Below are 24,281 nucleotides of genomic sequence, written 5' to 3'. Positions count from 1 at the left end.
CATCTGAATGAATTCTTAATATTTCACTGTGCAGCAAAAGGGTTCCACAGAGATACTTACGTGAATAAAAGTCTAAAAAATGTCTCAGGCAATACAAACGTATAGTATATTAATGTTAGAAAAGGATTCCTAAATATAATCGAGATATACTTCCTAAATTTCAGCCGCCTATTTCTAGATTTCTGCAGCAGGGGGAGGATGGAATTTTGTCATCACCTTTGTCAATTCCAATCGCAGCATGATGTTATCGGAAAGATAACAACATATTTTTGTCTTCTGACATTGTTCATCCTGTAATAGTGCGCAATGGTAAACAAATCTTTATTCAACCGTTCGACAGCTAGAAGGGAAATAAGGAATAACAGTGGGTCAAGAATGGAATCCTGAGGAGCACCTAAAGTTATGGCGGCCAATTCTCGAATCAGGCGACTCGATAAAGAATACGCTAACGTTGTAACGCACAGAATTCTCAGATAGCTATTCTTGAGCCGTATACGAATATTCTGTGCGTTAAGAGCGTGCGTCACACATAAAACTATAAAGATAATAATAAGATAATAAAGGCATAGAATTATGTGGCGTCACAGACTTCTACTCTGTAATCTGTGGTCACAGATTACAGTGCTCCGATAACGCATCATGCAATTTAACGCAATAATATCTATCAAAGCGATAAGAACTAAAAAATATAAAAGGAGAAAATAACTCAATTTAGCACAGGGATGTAGAAGTATCTGAATGGTAATTTATAGAAAGGCTACAGAGAACATTCCATTTTCATATTTTTCTGATTTTGTTTCATTTGTTGTAGGATTACTTTAGCTTTTGATTGATAAAAGAAGTTGGAAATCCAACATTCCACAGCGATATACAAACTAATTGAAATCTTATATTATGTTTTCTGCCTAATTAAAAATATAATTCTTATCTCATACGAGGGACGCACTTTTATATTCTATGTATACTATGTACTAAATCTACTAAAATTTTAGGAATTTCCGCCCAGTTCTGGTAAATTGGATCTCGTGAGACTTCTGCTTATCATACAATTTCATTCTTGATAAACATAGTTCAGGGAGAAGTAAATAGCTTATTTATAATGATTGTGACGGTACAGTATGCGAATTCTTTGGACTTTCTTACTACTGCCGGCGGTCTTTTCGGAATTTGGTGAGTTTGCTTTCACAAAAATTCAAGTAGGTAATTTCACAATTATGCAGCTATCTGCTGATATCTGAATTATTTTCCTAGATGATGAGTATCAAATAATTCAAAAATTTATCGACTTTCACAAATCTATTGAAAACGGAATATTGCTGTTTTTCTATTGTGCTTCAGGTATTAACAAAAAATGCATTACCCCACATGGAGATATCGGTACTTGCAAAGAGCTAACTTCATGTCACCTCTTCCATACCCATCGTAATTTGCTGAACAACGTTTCTGTCAAAAAATACTTGAGGCAATCGTATTGTGGTACAAGGTACAATATGGCGCTCATCTGTTGTGGCCCTGAAGGAAGAAATTTGTTCCAAGAATGTGGTCTGATGGACAAGTATAAACCGAAAATATATGGAGGCGAAGTTACAAAAACTCATTTTCCATGGATGGTGGCAATTCAATACAGAGAACATAACGAGGTTCCTGTTTTTAAATGTCAAGGTTTCTTGATCAACCAACATTTCGTATTAACAGCTGCTCACTGTTTGAGATTTCAAAAAGTGTAAGTATCATTGATTTCCATGAGAAACCTGGATGTTAAGTACCTACTGTAGATGTAGGAAATTATATTCTAAAAGAGTCTTTCAAATTTATTTCTGATGCTTATATTAAACAAAACCAAGCTGATTCAAATAATTAAAAGTTTCATCACTCTAGGAATGTATATAAAGAGTAAAATGTTTTATTTTTCGAAAATGTTAATCAGAGCCAAGACAGAATTTTCATTACAATCATTAAATTTTGATTTTTTTCATCTTTAAGGAAAAAGAAGTGACAGTTCCAAACTTTTTTACGACAGCATTCGAATTTTGTTTCGTTGAACGTTTCGTTGAACAGATTTTTCAATTCATTCGAAACAAATGACTAATGGAAACATCCTTTATATTTTCAGTCATGCAGTCATTCTGGGCGTCTCTAACTTGACGGATTATGATCAACAAGAATCCTACAAAAAAGCTCGTGTTTTAAATATCAGTTACCACGAAGATTACGTGAAAGATATCGATGACATCGGTCTTATTCGAATCAAGCCAGTGGAATATACAGGTGAACAACATCATGGCATTAATAAAACTTTCAACATAACCAATTACAAGAACACAAAAAAGTATTTGGGTTTAGCTGATTCATCTAATATTCTTTGTGTTCACACAGTTTACCATTGCAGACAAAATTCGATGGATATGCCTACCCAGAAAAAATGCTACTCTACCTGATTGGTACACTATACGAGGATGGGGAAAAAATGATAGTAAGTATTACAAAATTAAATACTGTCGATATATATCCTTGATCTCTGATCGCAATAGAAATTTTCCTTGATAAATAATTATAATTGGTGTCATAATTAAATAAAAAGTTTATATTATTGTCAAAACCGTTCTCTCAGATACGCAAAATCATCTTGAGTGGAATAAAGGAATGAGCCTCCCGAACAAAGTTATTACTTTCGGTACTGTTTCTGTAAATAATTACTTTCGATTCAATGAAACATATAGAAAGTTTCATTTTCGACAAGGCTGCAGAAAAAATCGTCCTATACTTGATGAAAATACATAATTGAAATAGAAAAAGATTATACGATTTCCACAAATTGAGCTTTTAAACCACGAGACGCGTCTCGCTATCACAATAGCATCTTCAGGTGGGTGAAGGTGAACACGAAGCACGTGTCGTGGTTCAAAAACTCAATTTGTGAAAATCGTATAATCTGTTTCAAGTTCAACTTTTTTATGGATTTTCAACAGCCTACACCTCTGATAATAAAGAAAGAACTGTATATTTTCACCTTAGGTGAATCATCTGTTATTTTGTACATATTATGTAAGACTCACCATTGTGTACCTACTCGCTCCAAGAATTATTGACATCCATGAGGGCCTTGATAGTCTAGACGCAGCTTAAAATCTCGTTACAGATACCTAACCTAAAAGTGTTTGGAGAGAAGATATACTGGAATAGTATTCAAAATTGATACAATTATTTTCCCAATTTGTTCACTTAGGTAAATCGAAAACTTAAACAAGCAGATAATCAGGTCAATTCTGTTCGCATCTTGTTATAACATTGCTAAATCTACAACATTGTTATAATTATAAAATATAGCAATATGACTGAGCGAACGAATATTCTGTTTCACCGTTTTACGCAAGATTGGTTATGAGTTTTGGCCATAGCAATATTGTTGAAAAATAATCGAATGTTTGAGCTGACAACACTGTTTTGAAGGGTAAGATTATGGAGAGTAGAGAGAAGGAGAACGATCGCTGCTTTGAGACCACAGATTTTTTGTCCCCTAAAATATGTACCAATAGTAGTAGTTCATGTTTTTGCCAACAGTCGCGCTGGCCATCACGAGAGTGCGAAATTTTGTTTACACAAATCAAATTGTAGTTGGCTCGTTGGCTGAGTGAACTGTTTCCCTGGTGACAGATGATAGGAATATTATTATTGTCGATTTTTGATAAGAGAATAACATATGACCATGGTGAAATGTTGAAGCGTGCGCTAGTATAAGAGTGTTTTGGCATCGGAAAGAAAAGGAGAAGAGATAAAATTTCCGAGAGCATTTTTGAGAGAAAATTGGAAAAAACCTTATCTCAAGAATCAACTCCCAATCAATTTGTGTGTCAAGAGCACTTTTGCGATGAAGATATCAAAAAGATGATGGATTCAGTATAAACGAAATCGAAATTGTCATCCCTCGTGAGAAGTTGACTCTTCTGAATAAGAATATTTAACCAATAAAACTACATGGTTCAGAAGTAAATATTCTTGAAGAATTTTGTTGGCATAACATAATATATGGTTTATATCGGTTCTCAGCTGAGTATTGGCAAAAGAATCTACTCTAATACCTAAGTGATAAATCTGAGACTGCTACCTTTTGTTGTCTTGATGTGTACTGCTCCTCACTACGGATTTATATAATTTTGAAGATTAGTAAACCAACTAACATAGCTGCTTTCAATAAACAATGATAAACAAAAGTAGGTACAATTTTTTTGATCAGTGATTTCTTTTGAATTTCATCGATTTCGACTTGCATTTTATTGCATATAATTCGGAGAACTCATATTCAATATAGATTTGAAGAAAGGTATTTGAAAAATCATCAGAAAAACCACGATGACACATAACCTTAAATAAAATGAAGGCTGTTCATTTCAAATTGACGCTTGAATCCCCACTCCTTATCGATACCCGCTGTAATCGCAGCGACACCTATTTTCCCCGTTTTTGGAGACACATTTTTAGTACGGCGATCGTTCTCCTTCTCTCTACTCTCCATAGGTAAGATTCTCATTTCATAGAAAAGAACATGTATTTCTATAATTGTTCTATGGAAAAGAAGAATAAGTTGTGTTTAATCAAAGAGTATTATCAATTGATACTCTTTGGTTTAATGTTTTATTCGGTATTTGGATTGTGAGTTTTTGGTTGAACTGTGCATCATGTCTGGAAATCAGAAAACAACAAAAAATCAGATGGAATTGATTTAATAATCAATTTCCTAGAAATTCTCTATGGATTTTCACCCACGTGTAGGTAAAAAGGAACTGTATTTTTACTGGTCGCTTCCTCAACCAATCCATTCAACTCTTCTTTCCTTATTCAAGCGAAACAGTTCCAGAAACTTTTCATCAGGCAATTCGAATGAATTACTGGTGTCCCTAATATATCGAAATTGTAGTCTCATATTTTCGCTATAAATGAAAAGTTCAAGTTAAGGTTTCCAAAAAGTTACTAAAACGAAGCATGTTTATAATTACTTCCTATTTTCTAAATTTCTAACGCTTGGAAGAAATGTAAAAACAAGAGATTCACTGCCATTTTCAACTTTGTTGTGAAATAGCAAGTACTTAAATGATGTTGCTGATATAGCAAACTGAAATGACAAGATCTTCTAGAAATTGACAGATCATATTGCTCAAAATCAATGATTAGAATACCAGTTTTTCAAACTTTGCTGTGATAGCAATATCTTTTCTATAACCATATTACTATTTCCAAACAGAATCGACCTGATTGTCAGATATTGAATTATGTGGCCGATACTTGATGGCCACATCATTTCAATGTTCAAAGAAAGCTAAAACCACCTGGTATTTCAAGTTACTGGTACATTACCTTCACCCACCTGAAGATGCTATTGTGATATCGAAACACGTGTCGTGGTTTAAAAATTTATTTTGGGAAAATCGTATATTTATTCGGTCAGAGCTTTCAGTCATTGCTATTCCTCATACCAACATGAATTACTCAACCAAAAATCCTACTGTATTCAGGACCAACATGATATTGATTTTGTACAGACGCCTGAGATGTGAATGATTCTAATTCTGACGAATATATCTGAAGTTATTAGATACAGAGCTACTGAAATCACAGACCATCACTCATTCAGATAATTTTTTGGCACTTGGGAAGCAGAGCACTCAGAATTAGATTTGATCACATGTTCTTTTTAAGAAGAAGTTATTTAAGTGAAGCTGAAGTAGCCTCTTTTTCGGACTCAACAGTTCTTAATTTTCTTATCACACAATATTCATTTATTTATACACACATCTTCTACAGAACAAATCAAGGTTTTCAGTGCAGCGATAGAGAGCAGAATACGATCTGCTGCACCTTCAAATTGCCGCTTTGTTAACAGTAGAAATATATCCTGGAACAGAGTCATATGTGCAGGTGGCGAACCCAATAAGGACTCTTGCGATGGAGATTCTGGAGGTGCCCTAATGAACGATACAGCTGATTTCGGTTGGACAGCTTTCGGTATTGTGTCATTCGGGTCCAGGAATTGCTCCAGAGGGGATCCAGGAGTGTACACCAGAATTCAATATTATCTGGAGTGGTTGGATCGTAAAATGATGGAAATGCTAGAGCAATGAATATTGATGAATTATTGTATATGGTGAAGTTAACACTCCTTGGCACCTGTAAAATAGATAATAAATTTTTTTATCCTATCCTATTTCGAAGAGATTTCGATGACCTCACTGGTATTCCGAGGCTTTCCAGAGATATTTCAGCTGTCAGATAAATATTTGCTATTCAGGATGATAAGGAATCCGATATTTTTTTGAATTATGATTGTTATCCTAAACACCAATAAAAAATATTATATCAACCATACGTCCAATATGGACCATATCAAACAAAAAAAAACAAGTTTCTAAGGTCAGTAACTCGAATAACTCAAACTTGGAAATGGTATTCACACAGGGAAATTTTATTCAGTTCCATTTGATAACTGATAGTAAACATCCCAACAAGTTGCTTGATTTCAAGAACCATTGGGGTCTTCATTCAGAGATTTCGTGACTGACCTAAACCATCAAGCGACACTATCACAAAAACAATTCATAATATGAGAAAACACAGAAACATTGAGGTTGACGTAAATTACGAAATTATAAAATTATATATAGATACCTACAGTTTTGTGAAGCAATACAATACAATTTGTCGTTTGTGCTGTTCATATTTACGATGGAAACAGTTATCTTGAAATTTGTATTTTTTATAATTAAAATATTAACTTTCACATGAAAGATAATCGGAGATTGATTCGAAGAATTGAGTCGCTAGTAGATAAAAATGTTTCAACAAGGTGGTGCACCTTTTCATAAGACTTTTTGAAGACCGGTGGCTAGCAATTAATGGTCCTCCTCTCTGAACAATAAGTTAACAAATCTAACTATTTTAGGAAGGATAAGAATACGGTACAAATAGCCGTTTCTTGCCTAAATTCGTATTTCTTAAACCTGTCATATCTATCTGAATATCTCGTAGAACGTAGAAGTTATGCTGTAAAGAGCATTTTTCATCATAAATAAATGCCGCAGATAATGGCAACATTGATTTTCATATCCATTAATTCCATGCTTGTCTTCAAATGGGACATTATTTTGAATTGATTTGAAAATGTTAATTGGCTATCGTGAGTTATCACCCATATGTATGCAATCGCATTTTTTTGTATCTGTACCCTGTGGGCTGAGTCGGGCATAAGAGCTTGAAATCAACGGATTCATTCGTTTATTACGAAAATCGATATTTTCGGTAATTTCTTCATTATACAGGGTGATTCCAAATTAGACGTGAACCTTGGAGGAGGTGTTATAGTGTCACTCATTTGCTGTTGTTTCAGCCATATTTATTGATAACCAAAAAACAACAATCTCCGAGATATTTGAGTTCTTGTGTTTTTCGGGAAATTTCTCTCCTTACTTCATTTTTCGTAAATTTTTGCTACGTTGACCAAGTTTGATTATAATTTTGGATTATTTTCATCAGAAAAAGATGTGAAACGTATGAAAACGAAACTAGTGACTGCATTGCAAGTTGCAGGCGAATTGATATTAGAAATGGATTTTTCTTTTCTTCATATACCAAATCATACTAATTCTTTTTTAACATCTAATACAAGTTAGTTTAGTTTTTTCATCCGTAGATATCTGTATTTTTTTCTGATGAAAATAATCCAAAATTATAATCCAACTTGGTCAACGTAGAAAAAATTGACGAAAAATGAAGGAAATGAGTTATCGTAGCACCTCCTCCAAGGTTCACGTCTAATTTGGAAACATCCTGTATGCGAATGAATGAATTTCACACAAATTCGAATAAATTCTCTACACTATAGTGAAATTCTTATCAAAATCAGACATTTGGTTCCGGAGTTATGTAAAGACCATCTTCAAATGAAACATTATTTAGGATATGTGTGTCTTAGGTACTACTTTTCTGATATACAAGAGGTTTTCTACAATTTATCGAATTTTCGTGTGGCTATGACTGTTATTCTCGATCGATTCAACAGAAAATTCATTATCAGCTTAAAGTTATTAGTTTCAATGAAACAAAACATTAAAATTCGACAAAACTCAGGAATGGACTCATTAAAGCTATATTCAAATTCAAACTCATGAAAAACACCCTGTATGTACCTCGTTTTTCATCATAATTTTAATATATTAGTTTTCTGCATTGTCTCAAATTCAATGAATGGTTGGTATCTATGCCCCATTCGTGGATTATTTTCAATGCGAATTATTGTTTCGTGGTCAAACGCTTCTTGAAAAAATAACCCTGCATAAAAATGGATTTGGAAATGTTCAACTGAATTTTTTCGTTCTCAAAATATGGCTTTCATTTGTTTTTGATATTTATTGCATATCTGCTCATTCAGAATTGTCATTTATAGTTATAATAAGCTTCATTTTTGATGATGAACAAGGGTAGAAATAAAAAACTACGCTATCATGAAAATAATAATTATATCTTGATATCTTCAGAATGAATATCCTTTTATAGACAACTTGTACCTCAAGTAGTTTTCCAGGTCAATTTTCACCTCATTCGTTTTGTCATAGTGAGGGTAATAATTGAAAATTTGAATATGACCATCGAGTATCAACTCAAAGATATGATAAATGTTTTTTCCAAATCTTCATTGATTTCATTATTGCCATTATTGGATCTAAGAAAATTATGGTTTTATTACTTTTTGTTATCGAAACATTGATCATATTCATGCACAGAAAATAATTTCTCAGTATTTCAGGTCCCTTTGTCAAGTTGAGTTGTTAAGAATTTTTAGAATATCCCACAAATTTACTAATAGGGAATATGCACACGGGTGGATTGGAAGGGAAGGACCCCCAACATTGGCCTGCTAGATATCCTGATCTAACAGCACTCGATTTCCTTCTTAGTCAGCTATCCTGACGAAGGAATAATTAAGTATTATATCGAATAAATGCTGCTTGCGACGAAATTCTTAGAAATCCTCACGTAATAAAACTAGCATTGAACAGTTTGATCATCATAAAGAGGGCTAAAAACTGTATTGAAAGTGAAGAAAATCATTTCGAATTCGAACATCTACTTCAGTCAACTAGTTATCCATAGAAAGACGATTTATTATGAAGATCAAGTTTTAATAATAATAATAAGGTTCTTTATTTTCTACAGCTCAACACCCAGTTACAGAAAATCTTACAAATAACATCACATGAGTGAAAAGAAAAAAGAAATCTCAAACAAAATGAAATAAAATATCATATATATATATAATGTTTTGATTATTAGTTTCAAGATGACGTAGTTTCTCCTCCCATATTTATATATTATCAATTACATAATATTTTATCATTGCGATAGGCAGGAATATATTCAACAGTTGAAAAAAAAAAATTGAAATTTAGAATTTCTAAATCCATTCTCGAGTACTTTTTTCCTTAGAGGCGTCTGACTACGAAACAAATATTTATAAAACATTATCCACAGGTGGAGCAACGAAAAGATTCGTTTATTTTGATACAACATACAAGCAGATAACGAAAATGTTGAAATTATGATGGAAAACTACATACAGGGTGTTTTTCATAAGTTTGAAGTTAAAGCCTCAATGAGTCTGGTCCTGATTTTTGTCGTATTTTTGTTCTGTTCAATTGAAAGTTGAAAAATTTCAGAAAACCTCTTGTATAACGGAAGCGGAGCACCGAAGGCACTTACATTGGGCGTTTTGTAACTTAGATCAATGCTCTCTATTTATGGTTTTCATTTGTTCGTTTACTCGTCAAGTTGTGAAACGCCCTGTATAAAACATACTTTCAGTTTTGCGAGATATTGTATAAGGATGAAAAATTTTCCATGGGGTAAGACCATTTCGGAACACCCAACATTTCGTTTTCTTCTGAGAATGTGCCACAATATTCATCACTTCTTTCACTTGGAATTTTGACCGAGTCTTGCAAAACCATATAGAACCTATCAATTTACTTTCCTCATCACGGGAAATACAGAAGTACCGTATTATTCATACGACGCTGACTAGCAAAAAAGAAGGTAGAAGAAGTAGTCTGACGTCATTGCTGCAAAGCTGAAAGTGTCTCGAGATATCGAAGAGATGACTGCCGAATACTCTTCGAAAATACTTCGGTGTGACATGCCAACTCGAGATGAGCTTTCTTTATGATAATATGTGTAGCGTGTTCAAGGTGGTTCTCTTCATTTTGATCTGGATAACAATAATAGCAGGTAAGTCTTGATGGTTTGAAATATTCTAAAATCATTAGGTATTTTTCTTCAAATTACGTTTACCCGATTGCACCATTCATTTTTTCCATAACGAACCATTTCGAATCATTTTAACTTGAAAAGAGTGAATGATTTTTTTGACTACCCTAACTTTAAAGTTAGGCCGACGTCTAATGAATTCATTCCCTAACGTTCTTCAACTTTGACATTGAATGATGAAATATTCATGAGTTCATAACATGAAATTGTGTTATAAATGAAAACACAATTTCAAGGTTTGTCAATTTGAAAAATTCGATAAGGGCTATCGTTATGCTACTTCCGCGTTGTATTATACGAGATTGCGAATGATTAATCGGATGTTCTGTTTGAGGAACACTGCAAAAGGTTTCAGTTGAAGAATTTCATTTCAAATCAAATGAATGAAAATCAATGTAAACATTCAGATACGTAACTGAAAACATTTTCATTGGAAAAGAAGTAATAAATATTCCAATTTGGTATTATTGTAATTAGGGAATAACTAAACACAAATTAAATTGATAATCATGAAATTGATTCAGTATAATTTGGAAAAAAGGATTAGACTTCCGAGTTGTCAACATAAATAAGATTCATTAAAGGCCGAAAAATAGAGTTATTGAAACACAATCATTTTTACTGTCAAAATTATATATAATAACAAATCTCGAATAGTGCGAAATATGCGAATAAATAATAAAAACGATGAAAATTCCAGTTCATTATTTCCAAAATTTAAGGTCCGGTTGTACAGTTCAAATTCGAGCCATTGAACCAAGTTCAACCTGTCAAAATTTTACAGAATGGAGTATTTTCCTAAATTTCAAAATATATGTCATTAAAATCCTTATAACTCAAATATATTTTTTCTAATTGTAACATTTGCGTTTCGTTTGTATTCACTTACAAAAATTCTCATTTCAGAAGTTCTATCTTATGAATATTCTACGTTATTTTCACAATCCGGCAACGCCAATCGAATCAATAATGGTCATGAGAGTTTTCTGATCATTATAGAATTAATAAATATCAAGTTTTGTAACCACATTTGACCAGGAAAATATAAAATGCCACAAAATATCAATGGTTTTAAAAAGGTATAGACACAGATAACAGAAACAATTTCTTGTAATCTGTGGATATAGAATTCTATATCTTCTTGACCAGTCCCACTGTTGTCGAATTAACAGAAATTACTAGATTTTAGTAAAGGTATTCTACGTCACAAGCTTTTACATATTCAAATAGTTAATAAGTTTCGAAGGGTATATTTGTGAAGTTTCTGAATTTTGAAGCGAATCCTCTACGTGTTGGATAACTAATAGAAATGAGTTTTCATAAGTAATATTGAATTCGATTTTGGACTTTTAGGAAACTTGCCCATTGTCAAAGTTGAGTAAGGTTCAAATTCAAACTCAGCTTGAACTTGAACTGTACAACTGGGCCTAAGGAATATTTCTTGATCAAAATTGAATATGTAACAAATTCGATTTATTTCCTTTACCACTATTGTGAAGAAAAATTGGAATGAAAATTGATAATCTCTCAGCGTGCCTTGACACAATCTGCTGGTTGATATATAGGTGATTCTTAAAAATTGTTTGATATTTAGGATGCAAAATTGCAAAATTTCAGTTTGAAAGGTAAAAAAATATTTGCTGGACGCCACTGGTTTTCGAGTAGAAGTTATTAGATATAAATGGATAAAAATGAAAAAACCTGTGTATCAAAATTCTCATGGATAAAAAGCTTCTTGAAACTATCTAACTGTAATTCATGCGAAATTCACTCATTTAAATTAAAATTAAAATAATAATATTAATTAATTATTGAAATTTTATTATTTATTAATTATTTTTTATTATTTAAATTATTAATTAATTAATTAATAATATTAAAATAAATTAAATTAAAATTTAAATTTCAAACGAACTATAATCAAAAGGCATGTTATTCAATAGAATTTTCGTAATGATGAAAAAATTGGGCTCCCATCATACGAAAGCCATACGATCAGGCGAATATTGTACATTGACGAAGTTGATCGGCTCATTTGGACACTAAACTTCTTGTGAAAATTGCTCAGCCCCAGCAACTTTGGTTAAAAACAATTGGATTAGGAATAATTCATGAATGTGGATAAACCGAGGGATAAACCCATCGTCCAAATTAAAAAATATAGATATTTGTAGCAAGAAACAGGCAAAATTTTTCATGAATAATATATAGAGGTATACAAAAAATTCCAGTCTACATAACAATATAATCACTTACAAGAAAATCAATTCAGTTCCTATTCTGTTTTGTTATTCTCATTCCATTCGATGAACAACAAAATCACAAGGACTCAGTATCTCATTTTCAGTCATAAAAGGAAATCATATTTCAGACGTCTTTATTAAAAACGAATATAAACAAATCGAGGCTGAGAAGTTGTGGGATTTCAAGTTCTTGAATAACCTATTGAGTATAATGAACCTAACACACGGACACGTGGAAAAGTACCAAAACAAAGTAGTAAAAGCCAGATCTTCGCATATTTATTACCAACACTCACCTCATGAATAATAATTGATATATGTTCTGCTTCAGTTGCTGCAGCAGCGGATGCTGATATTAATTGTATCAGATTGAAGCATTGTCCACTAGCGCTGAAATTAGTTGAGACCAGAAGGAATGATCCTCAGGTGATCAAGTTCCTCAGGTTCACCCATTGTGGATTTCAGGGTAAAGAACCTATGGTATGGTGTAATATGTTCGAAAAATGTGTTGATCCGGAAGGAAATGAAGGTAACTGATTTTTTCCATTCAAAAACTCCTGTTGTAGTATTCTAAAACAAATTCAGATCATTACATTACGTTTCACATTTTTGAAAAGCTTATTTCTTTGTATGATATGAGATAAAAAAAGCATTCTTATTTAAAATAACGAAGTTGTATTTTGTCCACCCTTCGTACAAGAGATTGAAAAAAAAATGAATATAGTGTAGTATTAACAGTGAAAAAGTGCCTGTAGAAAAAATATATCGTTTTTGAAAGTTTTCGAAAATAAATAATTATGGCACATTTTGGAAATCGGCAAAATATCAAAATTTGATTATATCTTCGAGACAAATGGAGATATCCTGAAACGATTTCAACTAGTGGACTTGGTTAATAGTTGGAAAACTATTTATTTTAATTTTTTAAGAGAATTTTGAGTTTCTTCTGACACAACACAATTAAAAAAAATAAAGATTATGGACTGGACATTTTCCTTGAGATTTCCAACGAAACGAGCCCAGACATGGTACATGTTTTGGATGTATCATGTTGAATGGGGTTGAAGAAAAACACTCAATTTTAGCTCCATAAAATTGGGGTAATTGTAAATCACTTGACAGGTTTCATCATTTTGAATCTGAGTTAGTTTGGAAGAAGAAATATGTTATTTCTTGGACTAATTATATACCTAACCCTGTATATCTTTTCGGAGACCAAAAGTTTATGCTAAAACTGACAGCATCATTGAATTTTTCAGGTAAATGCACAAGTGTGAGGAATTGCAAATCTTTCGTGAATCTGATAAAAAAGTCTGACATACGAAATCCAGAAACAGAAAAGCACTTGAATGAGTTTCGATGTAGTACCGTTTATGATCCTGATATCAAAGTCTGTTGTTCACAAATAGAAAATGGAATAGAGGTAGATGACAATGTCAGTCTCACAGAGAAACATGTAGTCGATGACAGATACTCACATTCCTTAAACAATCCACGTTTACAGAATTGTGGTGTGCAGACAGGCGATAACAGAATTTTTGGCGGTGTGGAAACGAACCTTGATGAATACCCATGGATGGCCTTATTGAAATATCAAAAAGCTCTAGGCGGATTTTCGTATGGTTGTGGAGGTGCTTTGATTCATTCCAAATTTGTGCTTACTGCAGGTCATTGTCTGGATCCTATTATTCTCAAGAGTAAAGGTTTACGTAAAATGTGAGTATTTTAATTTTATTTATACAACAAAAATTAACATAGAAAATATAACACCACGGATTAATTATTTCAAAATTTTTTGTATATATGTATGTGCTTCATGCACGGCAGCGCTTCTTGCTTTCAAAACTTGTGCTTCCACCACCTTCCAGATGGCACGGCGGTCATATTTCCTCTGAGAATAGGAAAGGCAATAGACCACATAAGAACCATAAATCCAACAGTGTGATACACATGCCTTTCTACAAAAAATTCGAATTATCCGCCAAATTTACTTTGTGGACATGAAGCGGTTGCGTAAAGCCAAACTCAACGAACTTGAAGTGGGGTCGTTCTTCTGACACGTCCTGTAACTCTAGCTATTGTACGGTGTCCTTGATTCCATTCCGAAAACAGTCCTCTTCACACTTGAGTGCATTCGCGTGGGTATTTCTCATACCTCTGTTTTAAATCAACCTATACAGGGTTAGTCTTTGACTCTTACAAATAATTCAACAGTAGATTCTTGAGTTCAAATAAACACTTTTGTGCTATACAAATGTTTTCCGATTCGGTCCTGATAAGAAGATATACTCATTTTCAATTTTCCTAATGAGCAGTGCCCCCCCTGGAAAAACAAAATTACCTTCAGAATAATTAGCTATTCCGTCAAAGTACCCAATTTTTCGAAAAGCTCAGATATTTTTAATTTTTCAATATCAAATGACTCGAAAACGGCGCATTATACGAGAAAATATTAAGAATACTTTTATTTTACAAAACGTTCAAATATTCGTCAGATATATCGTCCAACTTAGTTTCAAGAGTTTGGTTCTTCGGATTTTTGGTATTTTTATGGTACGTAATGGTCATAATGAGAAAACTGGAGGATGTGGGCCATATCTTGTGTTCGAAAAAGATCAAATAAATGAAAGACTATATTCCGAAATTCATTTCATTCGATGAAACCGTTTGTGAGATAGAACTAAAAATAATTTTTTTTTATAGTTTTTCAACAGCCTATATCTTTTATACTGATTCGACTCGGAAAAATGGAATAGGAAAAAAGTGAATCTACTGCTGAAGTATTTGTACGAGTCAAAGACTTTTCAGTTACAGAAAATAGAAAAACCATCTGATTTCGTTTCTGAAATATTTTTTTTATTGACTTCTTGCTCTCATTGAATGCCTGCTCGAATTCCTTCTGTCCGTTTTCTGGTTTCTATGAGAAAAATTATAAATTGTTTTTCATGTGTCATATTTAGGGGGCTGTGAAATGCAGGGTCTATTGAAAAAAATATTAATACCCAAATTATTTCTTGACGAAAGGAATCACACCTTAATTTTTTTCGCAACTATTCTTTTACACCCTTTGCATTCCCAGAAATTCCTTCTGATAAATTCATTGATACTGGGTACTCTGTTTTCCTTGTCATATTCCAAACATTTCTAGAAATAGTATTCCGCTCTGCATTAACATTTTGAGGGTTATTGCAATTTTTTAATATTATTAGGCGAGTAGTCTTTGAGATACAGAATGGTTTTGAGAATGTTTTCCATTTTATAATGATGTTATCCCCGAAAAATTCTGAACAAAAACTTGCAGTGGTATATTTTATCGAATATTGAAACTGAATATGCAGATTCCGATAACTCCGAAACCACTACGTGCATTCTGTCTATTAATAATTTTTATTATTTTTGAATTATATCCATGAATATGAAGATAAATATCTCAAACAATCTAACATTCATAATTGTGACACGAGGAACAAGTCACTTATTAGGAAAGACTCCCTAAGATTGAGTAGGTCGCAAAGAGGTCCGAGATTTTCTGTTGTGTATCTGTAAACTAAACTTCCTGGTGGGTTGAAGAAACAGTCGATGACAGGGTTCAGAACGAAGGTTAGGAATATGTTGTCACAAGTTCTTTCTATTCAATAGATGAATTTCTTAACGGGCCCCTTGATGATACAAAGCTTCTATGATTTTAATCTTGTTTATTTTATTAGTATTAAAAATGTAAAAACAACGCAATTTTGTAAAAATCACCAATAAATCTCACTCTCTTCGTCTCTATAACGAACTCTTTTAGCTTATTCGAACCCATTTTCGGCTCAAAGTTCCAAAAGGACAGAAATTTGGGCCATTGGAGGAAGAAGCGCTCAAAATCAGCTAGAAAAATAAGTCTAACAAATTGATAAAATGTGAGCACTGAGCACATCAGTTTGGAATTAACCAATTTTCCTCTCAAAGGAAAATCTGGAATAATTCGTTGTATTGGGATCTTTTTGATAACTAGAATAGTATTTTATCTCATTTATATATCATTTTTATTACTGGAAACAAAGAAATGGGTATTTTATCGTGCATCAGAATAAATCGAGGAACTAGTTTGTCATGAGTTTTACTATCAGTATCTAATTCAATATTTTTTGTAATAGTCATCGCATCATACTTGGAGAGTACGATACCAGAAATAAAACTGATTGTTTTTACATGAAATACGGTACAGATTGTGCAGATCCGGTCCGAGAGATTGAAATGGAGTCCTTTCTTATTCATCCGGGATATATTTCTGGATACACGGATCACGACATTGGAATCATCAGATTACGGGAAGTAGTTGAGTTCACAGGTGAGAATGCGGATTATTTTCCGTGAGAAATTGCTAGTCTGCTTTGTTCTTACAGATTTCATAAAGCCAATTTGTCTGCCTCCTCCAACGCTGGAACTGAAGGAGAAAGATATATTCATGATTGCCGGATGGGGAAAAACGTCCAAGGGTGAGTTTATTTTAGGTAGGGTGATTCCAGGGTGGCTATGATCTTATTTATTGAAAACTATTTAAAATCTATTTGAGGCCTAAAATGTTTCCATAAAAATGAAAAACGCCCATTAGGCTATCCAACAGGCATTGAATGGTAATTTACATTTGACTTGAAAACTCTTCCTGAATTTATTAACAAAAAGTCATGCAGTGAGGTGACGCAGCGTGAGTTATTGTAAAACATAGAAAATAACAAAACTGCGCAAATGAAGCGTAACAGTGACTTGTCAGATAGTACGTGCATGCAGCGCAAGAAAAAGCTGCTTCACCCTGCGTCACCTCACCAACCTGCGTTTCTATTTGCGCCTGGCCTTAAGGGAGGCTTTAAAACTAAAGCGATTTTAGGTTTGATTATGAAAGCGGCCGTTAGTAGGGTTAAAGAAAGCTTTTAGATTGAACGTATTTTATGTTTGATTACGAAACCGATTGAGCACTGTTGACACACCCTGTAGAAAGGGGTCCATATGCAGATCGGGAATAATCGGCTCCACTCGGGTTTCGATGTTACGTCACACTAGCACGCATTGTATTAGACATCATAGATTAGGGGTAAAGTGCAATAAATTGAATTATTTTAATTCGTTTCCACTAACTCGACTGACTCGTGTATATATCTTCAGCACTTCCTGTGATTTCTTCATTAGATAAACCACGTTTTTGCATGAATGTTTCAATTTCAAATGACCTTTTTTATGAATTCATTCACTGTCTATGCTACGCCACTGCTAAGTTACCAGGTTCTGTCAATTTATATTTACATTGCCACACTCAATATGTGGTCACCGTCTCAATGGCCTTTGAATTTAATTGCTTCTATCTTCATGGATCTTTTCTTTCGGAAGGAAATTGACTTGTAGTAAAATGTTTCATGCAGTTCGTAGTCAGTTCTGACTGAAAATGGAAACCAATGAACGACCGTGTCAAATGTTAAGTTTTAATATTTACATTTCCATATTCCTTAGTAATAAAACTTAATCTATTTTATTTGATTCACAGTTCCTCACCACGCAATAATTTTCGAACGAGATTTTGAGGTTTTCACCAAGAAATTTCGATAATCAGCAACTAGAACGAGCTAGATACACAAAAGGCGGTGCGAGTATCAAAACATTTAAAACCGTTCCGATCAAAATGGCCATCTGAAATCTTACAAAATTTCATTTGTTTCCTCGAACGGCCCTCGAATTAATATTTTAACTAATCTTAGGATCTTAGAAACACATTTGAAACACAGATGGCGCTCACATAACTTTAGTCGCTTCGTTTGCCATCTTTCTAATGTATAATCTTTGATTTCAACTATAGAATCCTGAGCTTGATTCAAACTAACTGACCTTCATAAAATGTGTGGCCTACGGCCTACGTTACAGTTTGTTGCATGTAATGATCTGTTAATATTTGTTCATAGTACTTGAGGCGATTTAACGTATTATTGTCATATTTGGTGGCAAGTGCGAGTATTATACTTCCTGCTGAATTACTTATACTGATTACGTTTCTGGGCCCCACTAGAGGCGTGTACAACAGTACATTACATATACAGGGTGAACTCGAGGCGAAAAATTGATGAACGTATACAGGCTGCTATTCTTGATAAAAAAAGTAGAATAAAATTTTTGAATATTGTCTTGTTTCCGAGATATATGTGTTCAAAATTTCTGCATGTCATCAATTTTAAACTTTGATAGCTGATAAAAATACAGAGTAAAATTAAATCAAACGTTCAAGAATGCCTCTATTAGCATCGATACTTGCTTGGCAACGCAGAATAAGGGAATTGTACACTAATTGCATGTTTTGCCTATTCTGAATGGATTCGACTGCATTAATAATTCGTTCCATTAATTGTTCCATATCATTAATTTCCACGGCGTAAACTTGTTACTCAAATGTCTCCAAACAAAATAATCCATCTAAGGATTCGAATCAGGTGATCCCGCTGGCCATAGCACCTGACCACGCCGACCAATCCATCCACCATTGAAATTTTGGTCTAACTAGGCGACTACATTTCGTCCAATATGCGTTGCTAATTTATGAAATTTAATTGATTGCATACAGAAACATTATTGTCCAAAAACTCGGAAACGAAGCCTCATCAGGCAAAAATTTTTTTTACGTTCAATCAAGAATATCAGTCTCTATATGTTCCTTAATTTTTCGCCTCGAGTTTTGAATCACCCTGTATACGTTGTATACGTAACATCAAACTCTTTATTTCTAACAGTAAAGTCATTATTATTGAGAAATTTTAAAGGAGCGGCACAACTATTTCGATTTTAATATGTATTATGTCGGTTTTTTTGGGTTCTTGGATTTCGTTGAACCCGTAAATGAAACTGTAGTCCGTACAAAAAAGAGAATGTTTGATATTTATCAAAATCGATTTTGAAATAGCAATCACTAAGCACAAATAAATTTTTAAATCAAAATGAAACAAGACGCATCTCATTCTTTTTTTTTGTTAAATATTTATGTTTTGAGTTGAAAATTCCATATACACAATAAGAAATGAATATAAATAGTATATAAAGACATACTAATTCATATCCCCATGTTCGAACAAATAAAATTGAATAAGTACAAATTATGTACCTATCAGATCAGATAATAAATATGATAGAACTTAACGGGAATGGGGTAGATTCAAAACTAAAAGTAAATCTCAAATAACGATAATTATTCATTTTCATTTTCAGAAAAAAACAGTTCTGTCAAAAGGAAGGCTCGAATCGATGTTGTTCAGAAAGAGAAATGCAACGGATACTCGGAGCGATCATTAGATGAAAGCAAACTATGTGCAGGAGGAACAGGTGATGGAGTAGACGCTTGTTTTGGGGATTCCGGAGGTCCTTTGATGCTTGGCCGGAATGTGGAGAACAGATACATCAATTTTGTTGTGGGTGTTATATCTCACGGGTTTGGGTGGACTTGTGGAGATAAGCCTGGAGTGTATACATATGTGCCATATTATGTTGAATGGGTACAAAGTAATTTGGTGTTCTGAAGAGGGATAGTACAAAACTATAAGAAACGATGAAGAGGCTGGAGAGTTCGATGAAAAATGACTGGGAAGACAGAAGTAACTATGTAGTAGCAAAAGTATATTGGAACCGTTTTGCTGTTCGAGAAATAAAGAGTATCTTCAGAGAAGAAATCTATTGATGAGAATAGATATTAATTCATAATATTTGCTAGTTTTTGTTCAAGGATCGATAAGGTTTTTTGATAATAAAGTATCAAAGATTTAATATGATCAAGTCAGCTGAAGAAATAAATCCCTTGAAATTTTTTTCCAGAACCAATGTTATGGAAATGTAACTTCGAAATAGAGGAATTATTAGTTTATTGATTTAACAAAAAAAATTTAATCTGCCATATTTAATAGAGGAATTAGCAAATTGTGTTCAGCTTTGGTACATGAAAGAAGTCAGGGAATCTTCTAGATTCATTCTTTCATTTTGAATTATTTTTATATGAGTAGAAATCTTCTTTGGTTCTGTTCATTGCAAAAAATTACTGAACGTAGTATTGTACTTTCATAAATTAGAATCAATCAATAATCTTCTAGATTCATTTAGTCACGTTGAATGTTTATTTTTATATTAGTAGAAGTCTTTTTTGTTATGGTTATAATTAAAAATTAATCAATAAGTTAGTAAATATAATGCCTATTAATTTTGCTCACTCTTTCTTTCTAAAAAGTTCATTTACGCGATTTTATTTTACTAGATTTTGAATCTGCGATAAGACTATCGATAATTTTTATACTAGGTCAGTCATTTTCACTAAAACTAGAGCAAGCAATCAACATAAAAACAGTCGGTCCGGACCTGAGACGAATTTATTCTACAGATTTCATTTTATGAGAGCATTTTTTTAATTTTACTGAGCTGTTATGCCTTTCATCAGATATTTAATTTCTTGTGTGAAGAAGTTTACACTAATGATTTATTCAACGAAATAACTGAAATGGTATCAGAATTTTCCTGAAGGGTATTTATTTTTTCGATCTCGTCTAAGATTTTTGATAATTATTATACAAGATGAGCTATTCTAACAACTATTCAAGATGGAAAAAAATTGTTCCTGTCCTTATATTGTTTTCACTGGAAGAGAACTACTTTTCAAGGAGTGCTTTCTCAATTCATGTACCAATTCTGAACGGAATCGACCAATCTCTGTTTGCAAAGTAGCATTGTGGCAGATAAAATTTGGCTCATCAAAGTTTCTGAATTGCAACAGAAAAATGAATAAAATATTATTTTTATTCACTGCTTGCAGTTTTAATAAAACTGATGAAACATTCATTACTTCATAAGTATTTTCGTTAATGTTTTTTTTTATATAATATATAATCGTTCTTTTTGAAGAATTGAATTATATGGGCCATCAGAGTACAACAGATTTGGAGGAAATGAGCAAAAGAAAATGAGTGGTATGAATTCTGCGACTTTACTGATTTTTCTTCTGTATCATTCTTGTAAGAGCAAGAACGTGATGCAGCTAGGGTTAAGCTATTTCATTTCCCTTCTCAATATCTGGAATCATAATATTTCAAAACGATTCTTCAACATTTGAGATTTATCTAGAAAGAATACCTATACTTCATTCAATTTTATTTTAGCAGTCGGTTGGCCATGGAAATTTGACACATTTCACTCTGTATAGTACGAAAATGTGGGGTTATGAAGCTTGTCAAAACATTTTTGGGTTTTAAATCAACGCTATGTTGCCCGTTCTACGTAAAAGTTTCTGTTATTACGTATTTTATCACAATGTCGAATCTCTTCGGAAAATATGTGACGAACATAATTGAAGTTTATACAAACTGTTTGAAGGCATACCAAATCCAGTTATTTGCATGGAAAATACACAAGATCAGTATAATATCATAATATGCACTAGCTTGAGTAGAGTTAATGTTCGTTATCTTCTTTGGCTTACATCATTTGTAGATTTCAAAAATATTAACCCGAAGATGAAATGCATATGATGCAGTGGTTGGGAATGGGTATCTCCCGAAGGAATTAACAGATAATTACAAGAATGTTAAATTCTTCAACAAAAATCATCTTGCATCAATATAAGTAAAAGAAATTGAAGGAAGTTTCAAGTTAAGATGCAACTTCACCGTTGAACAAAACTTTCACATGAATAAACAAGTAACTGGGCAACTTGCGCGTATTTGTGGCTATTCATCTTAATACATTGATGTAATAATAATTAGGTATTTATTAGTACATTTACATTGTATAGGACAAGTCAAATGAAAAATAGAAAAATCCATTTTAGGGAACTTATTCTCCGATGACATTTATCGAAAATCCTGTAGTAAACTTTTCGCATTAATTCACTCTAACATAAAATTCTCAAATGCCACCACTTTTTTGGGTGAAATTCTTTGCCATTCTCTTCATTCTCTTCATTCACAATCTCTCTGATTGTGGAAATATTCAGCTGAAATATAAGTCGTTTAGATTCAGATGAAACATTATATAAATTCTCTTACATTTTGAATATATTCGCTACCGTCTGACGTATTGTGGATTTTAGAATATCAGGGTACAACTATTTGAATGAGCGGACCTGAATTCTGGCACTTTCTGAAATCCTGTCTCTTTTTTCAATCACTTTCGGCATTTCGTAATATTAATTGATATAAGTTGTGGCAACGGCGTTATGACATTAACGACATTTCATGAGTGCCAACCTAACTTCGTTCTAGTTACAAAAACTTGAGAAAATTATTTCATGGCCAACCGACTGCTAAAATAAATCTGAATGAAGTATAGTTCCATTTTGTTTAAGTAGAATCTTACTCAAATATAATTGGAGTTTTGACACAGATAAAATCGAATTTTAATTCATAAAAGTTCACGAAAACTTGGAACCAGGGTAATCAATGGAGAAAATATACGCTTATTCTTATGAGGATTTCATCCTTGCTGTATCCCGTTTCCGGGAATAAATCTACAAAAAAAAGAAAGGAAATAAAGGGTAAAGGGTAAAGGGGACCCCCATAGTCATGCAAGGTGTCCAAACGATGAATTGATTTATATGTCGAAACTATTTAAGTGGGTACTGAATGAAAATTTAAACGGATAATTCAATTCAAGAAATACCCAATAATAATGGATTTTCACCTTGAAGAGTAAAATTAAAACAACTGATAAAGAATGTTCAAAATTCATCTGAATATTCCAGATATGTTTGGCATTTGATATGTGTTTTATTATTCAAAGAGAATTCCAATTCCGGTAATGTATATCAATTTTCCTGCGAATAACCACTAATGTACGACAGAGAGAAACCAGCATTTGAGATATAAATACATACCTATTGAATAACATTGGTTCGAACATGAGTCATCCTCATGATTCATCCTGCAAAGACAAGGGAAAAGGGAAATTCCCGATAGGATTATCGTTCCTGGAAGTTTTCGAACATTGCACCAAATTTCACGAATCAATCCCAGAATAGCTCAGGAAAAAATCGAACTGTTTTCATTTTCTGAACTGAAATTCTTTGAAATCTAATCGTCACAAATGGGTGACATGAACATATATCTACGCAAAGAAGATGATAAATTGAAAATAATGCAAGTAGGCAAGTAGGCGTCCATCGCAGACCTCCAATGGATATCCCGTTGGGACCATCATTAGCTATCTCAACGATACAAAAATTTACCACGACGTTGCCTATTAGCCTTTTAATTTCCTAGAAACCAATGTCTTACCCTCAGAAGCAGGTGTGCTATTTTCTGTGTTGTGCATTTCCATCCATACTCACTAGAAAGTTTTAACACTTGGCCCGGATCCGAACCCGCGAGTATGAGGGGACATTGCATTACTGAGTCTTCGCTGCAACCGTCCTAGCTACCGAGACTAACGATATACGTACTTGTAGGAACATATTCATTATATTGTCGACTGATTTATGGAATAGTAGTCGATTAATACAGAAATACCATATAATAAAAACTCAAATATAGATTATTTTATAATAGTAATTACTCAAGTATTTAGTCTTCGTTCATCATAACGATAATCATAATATAATATTCATAAGATATTCATAATATACTACAAAGCGAAAACATGGAGTTTAGCGAAAAATAATATTAAATTTTGGTGTTCATTGATATACATGTATGTATTATTTGGTCCATATTACGTCCGTTACAGACTCCTAGTGAATAT

The 24,281-nt window shown here is 32.9% G+C and overlaps 2 protein-coding genes across 5 annotated transcripts; both read left to right on the top strand.

Moving 5' to 3' along the window:
• Window positions 1-1,003: 1,003 nt before the first annotated feature.
• Window positions 1,004-6,194, top strand: LOC123315333 (chymotrypsin-C-like). Of its 2 annotated transcripts, none has more exons than XM_044900991.1 (5): window positions 1,004-1,170; window positions 1,339-1,723; window positions 2,114-2,329; window positions 2,377-2,473; window positions 5,800-5,967. In XM_044900991.1, exons 1-5 carry the CDS (start codon window positions 1,119-1,121, stop codon window positions 5,827-5,829), a joined length of 780 nt encoding a protein of 259 aa, XP_044756926.1. In that variant the 5' UTR covers window positions 1,004-1,118; the 3' UTR covers window positions 5,830-5,967. The 2 variants fall into 2 exon arrangements, with proteins under 2 accessions (XP_044756926.1, XP_044756925.1); XM_044900990.1 differs by having other exon boundaries at window positions 1,011-1,170; window positions 2,114-2,268; window positions 2,390-2,473; window positions 5,800-6,194.
• A 3,572-nt stretch (window positions 6,195-9,766) lies between these two features.
• On the top strand, window positions 9,767-20,371 carry LOC123315332 (CLIP domain-containing serine protease 14D-like). 3 transcript variants are annotated; one of them, XM_044900988.1, is made up of 7 exons: window positions 9,767-10,272; window positions 12,886-13,083; window positions 13,814-13,989; window positions 14,059-14,270; window positions 16,694-16,887; window positions 16,943-17,035; window positions 19,779-20,371. In XM_044900988.1, the coding sequence occupies exons 1-7, from the start codon at window positions 10,194-10,196 to the stop codon at window positions 20,084-20,086; spliced, it is 1,260 nt and encodes a 419-aa protein (XP_044756923.1). In that variant the 5' UTR covers window positions 9,767-10,193; the 3' UTR covers window positions 20,087-20,371. The 3 variants fall into 3 exon arrangements, with proteins under 3 accessions (XP_044756923.1, XP_044756922.1, XP_044756924.1); XM_044900989.1 differs by having other exon boundaries at window positions 9,771-10,272; window positions 13,814-13,977; XM_044900987.1 differs by having other exon boundaries at window positions 9,769-10,272; window positions 13,814-14,270.
• Window positions 20,372-24,281: the final 3,910 nt, after the last annotated feature.

Source organism: Coccinella septempunctata, chromosome 6, assembly GCF_907165205.1.
Source record: "Coccinella septempunctata chromosome 6, icCocSept1.1, whole genome shotgun sequence".
NCBI classification, from domain to species: domain Eukaryota; kingdom Metazoa; phylum Arthropoda; class Insecta; order Coleoptera; family Coccinellidae; genus Coccinella; species Coccinella septempunctata.
This window is presented reverse-complemented; position numbering and strand designations above follow the sequence as displayed.

What these genes read in the sequence shown, in the direction of transcription:
- LOC123315332 (XM_044900987.1), top strand. Translation starts at nt 10,194, where the DNA reads ATGAGCTTTCTTTATGATAATATGTGTAGCGTGTTCAAGGTGGTTCTC. An exon ending in CTGGATAACAATAATAGCAG is followed by an intron (nt 10,273 to 12,885) that starts GTAAGTCTTGAT and finishes GTTCTGCTTCAG; the next exon opens with TTGCTGCAGCAGCGGATGCT. An exon ending in GGAAGTAGTTGAGTTCACAG is followed by an intron (nt 16,888 to 16,942) that starts GTGAGAATGCGG and finishes TTGTTCTTACAG; the next exon opens with ATTTCATAAAGCCAATTTGT.
- LOC123315333 (XM_044900990.1), top strand. Translation starts at nt 1,119, where the DNA reads ATGCGAATTCTTTGGACTTTCTTACTACTGCCGGCGGTCTTTTCGGAA. An exon ending in TGTTTGAGATTTCAAAAAGT is followed by an intron (nt 1,724 to 2,113) that starts GTAAGTATCATT and finishes TTATATTTTCAG; the next exon opens with TCATGCAGTCATTCTGGGCG. An exon ending in CAAGCCAGTGGAATATACAG is followed by an intron (nt 2,269 to 2,389) that starts GTGAACAACATC and finishes TTACCATTGCAG; the next exon opens with ACAAAATTCGATGGATATGC.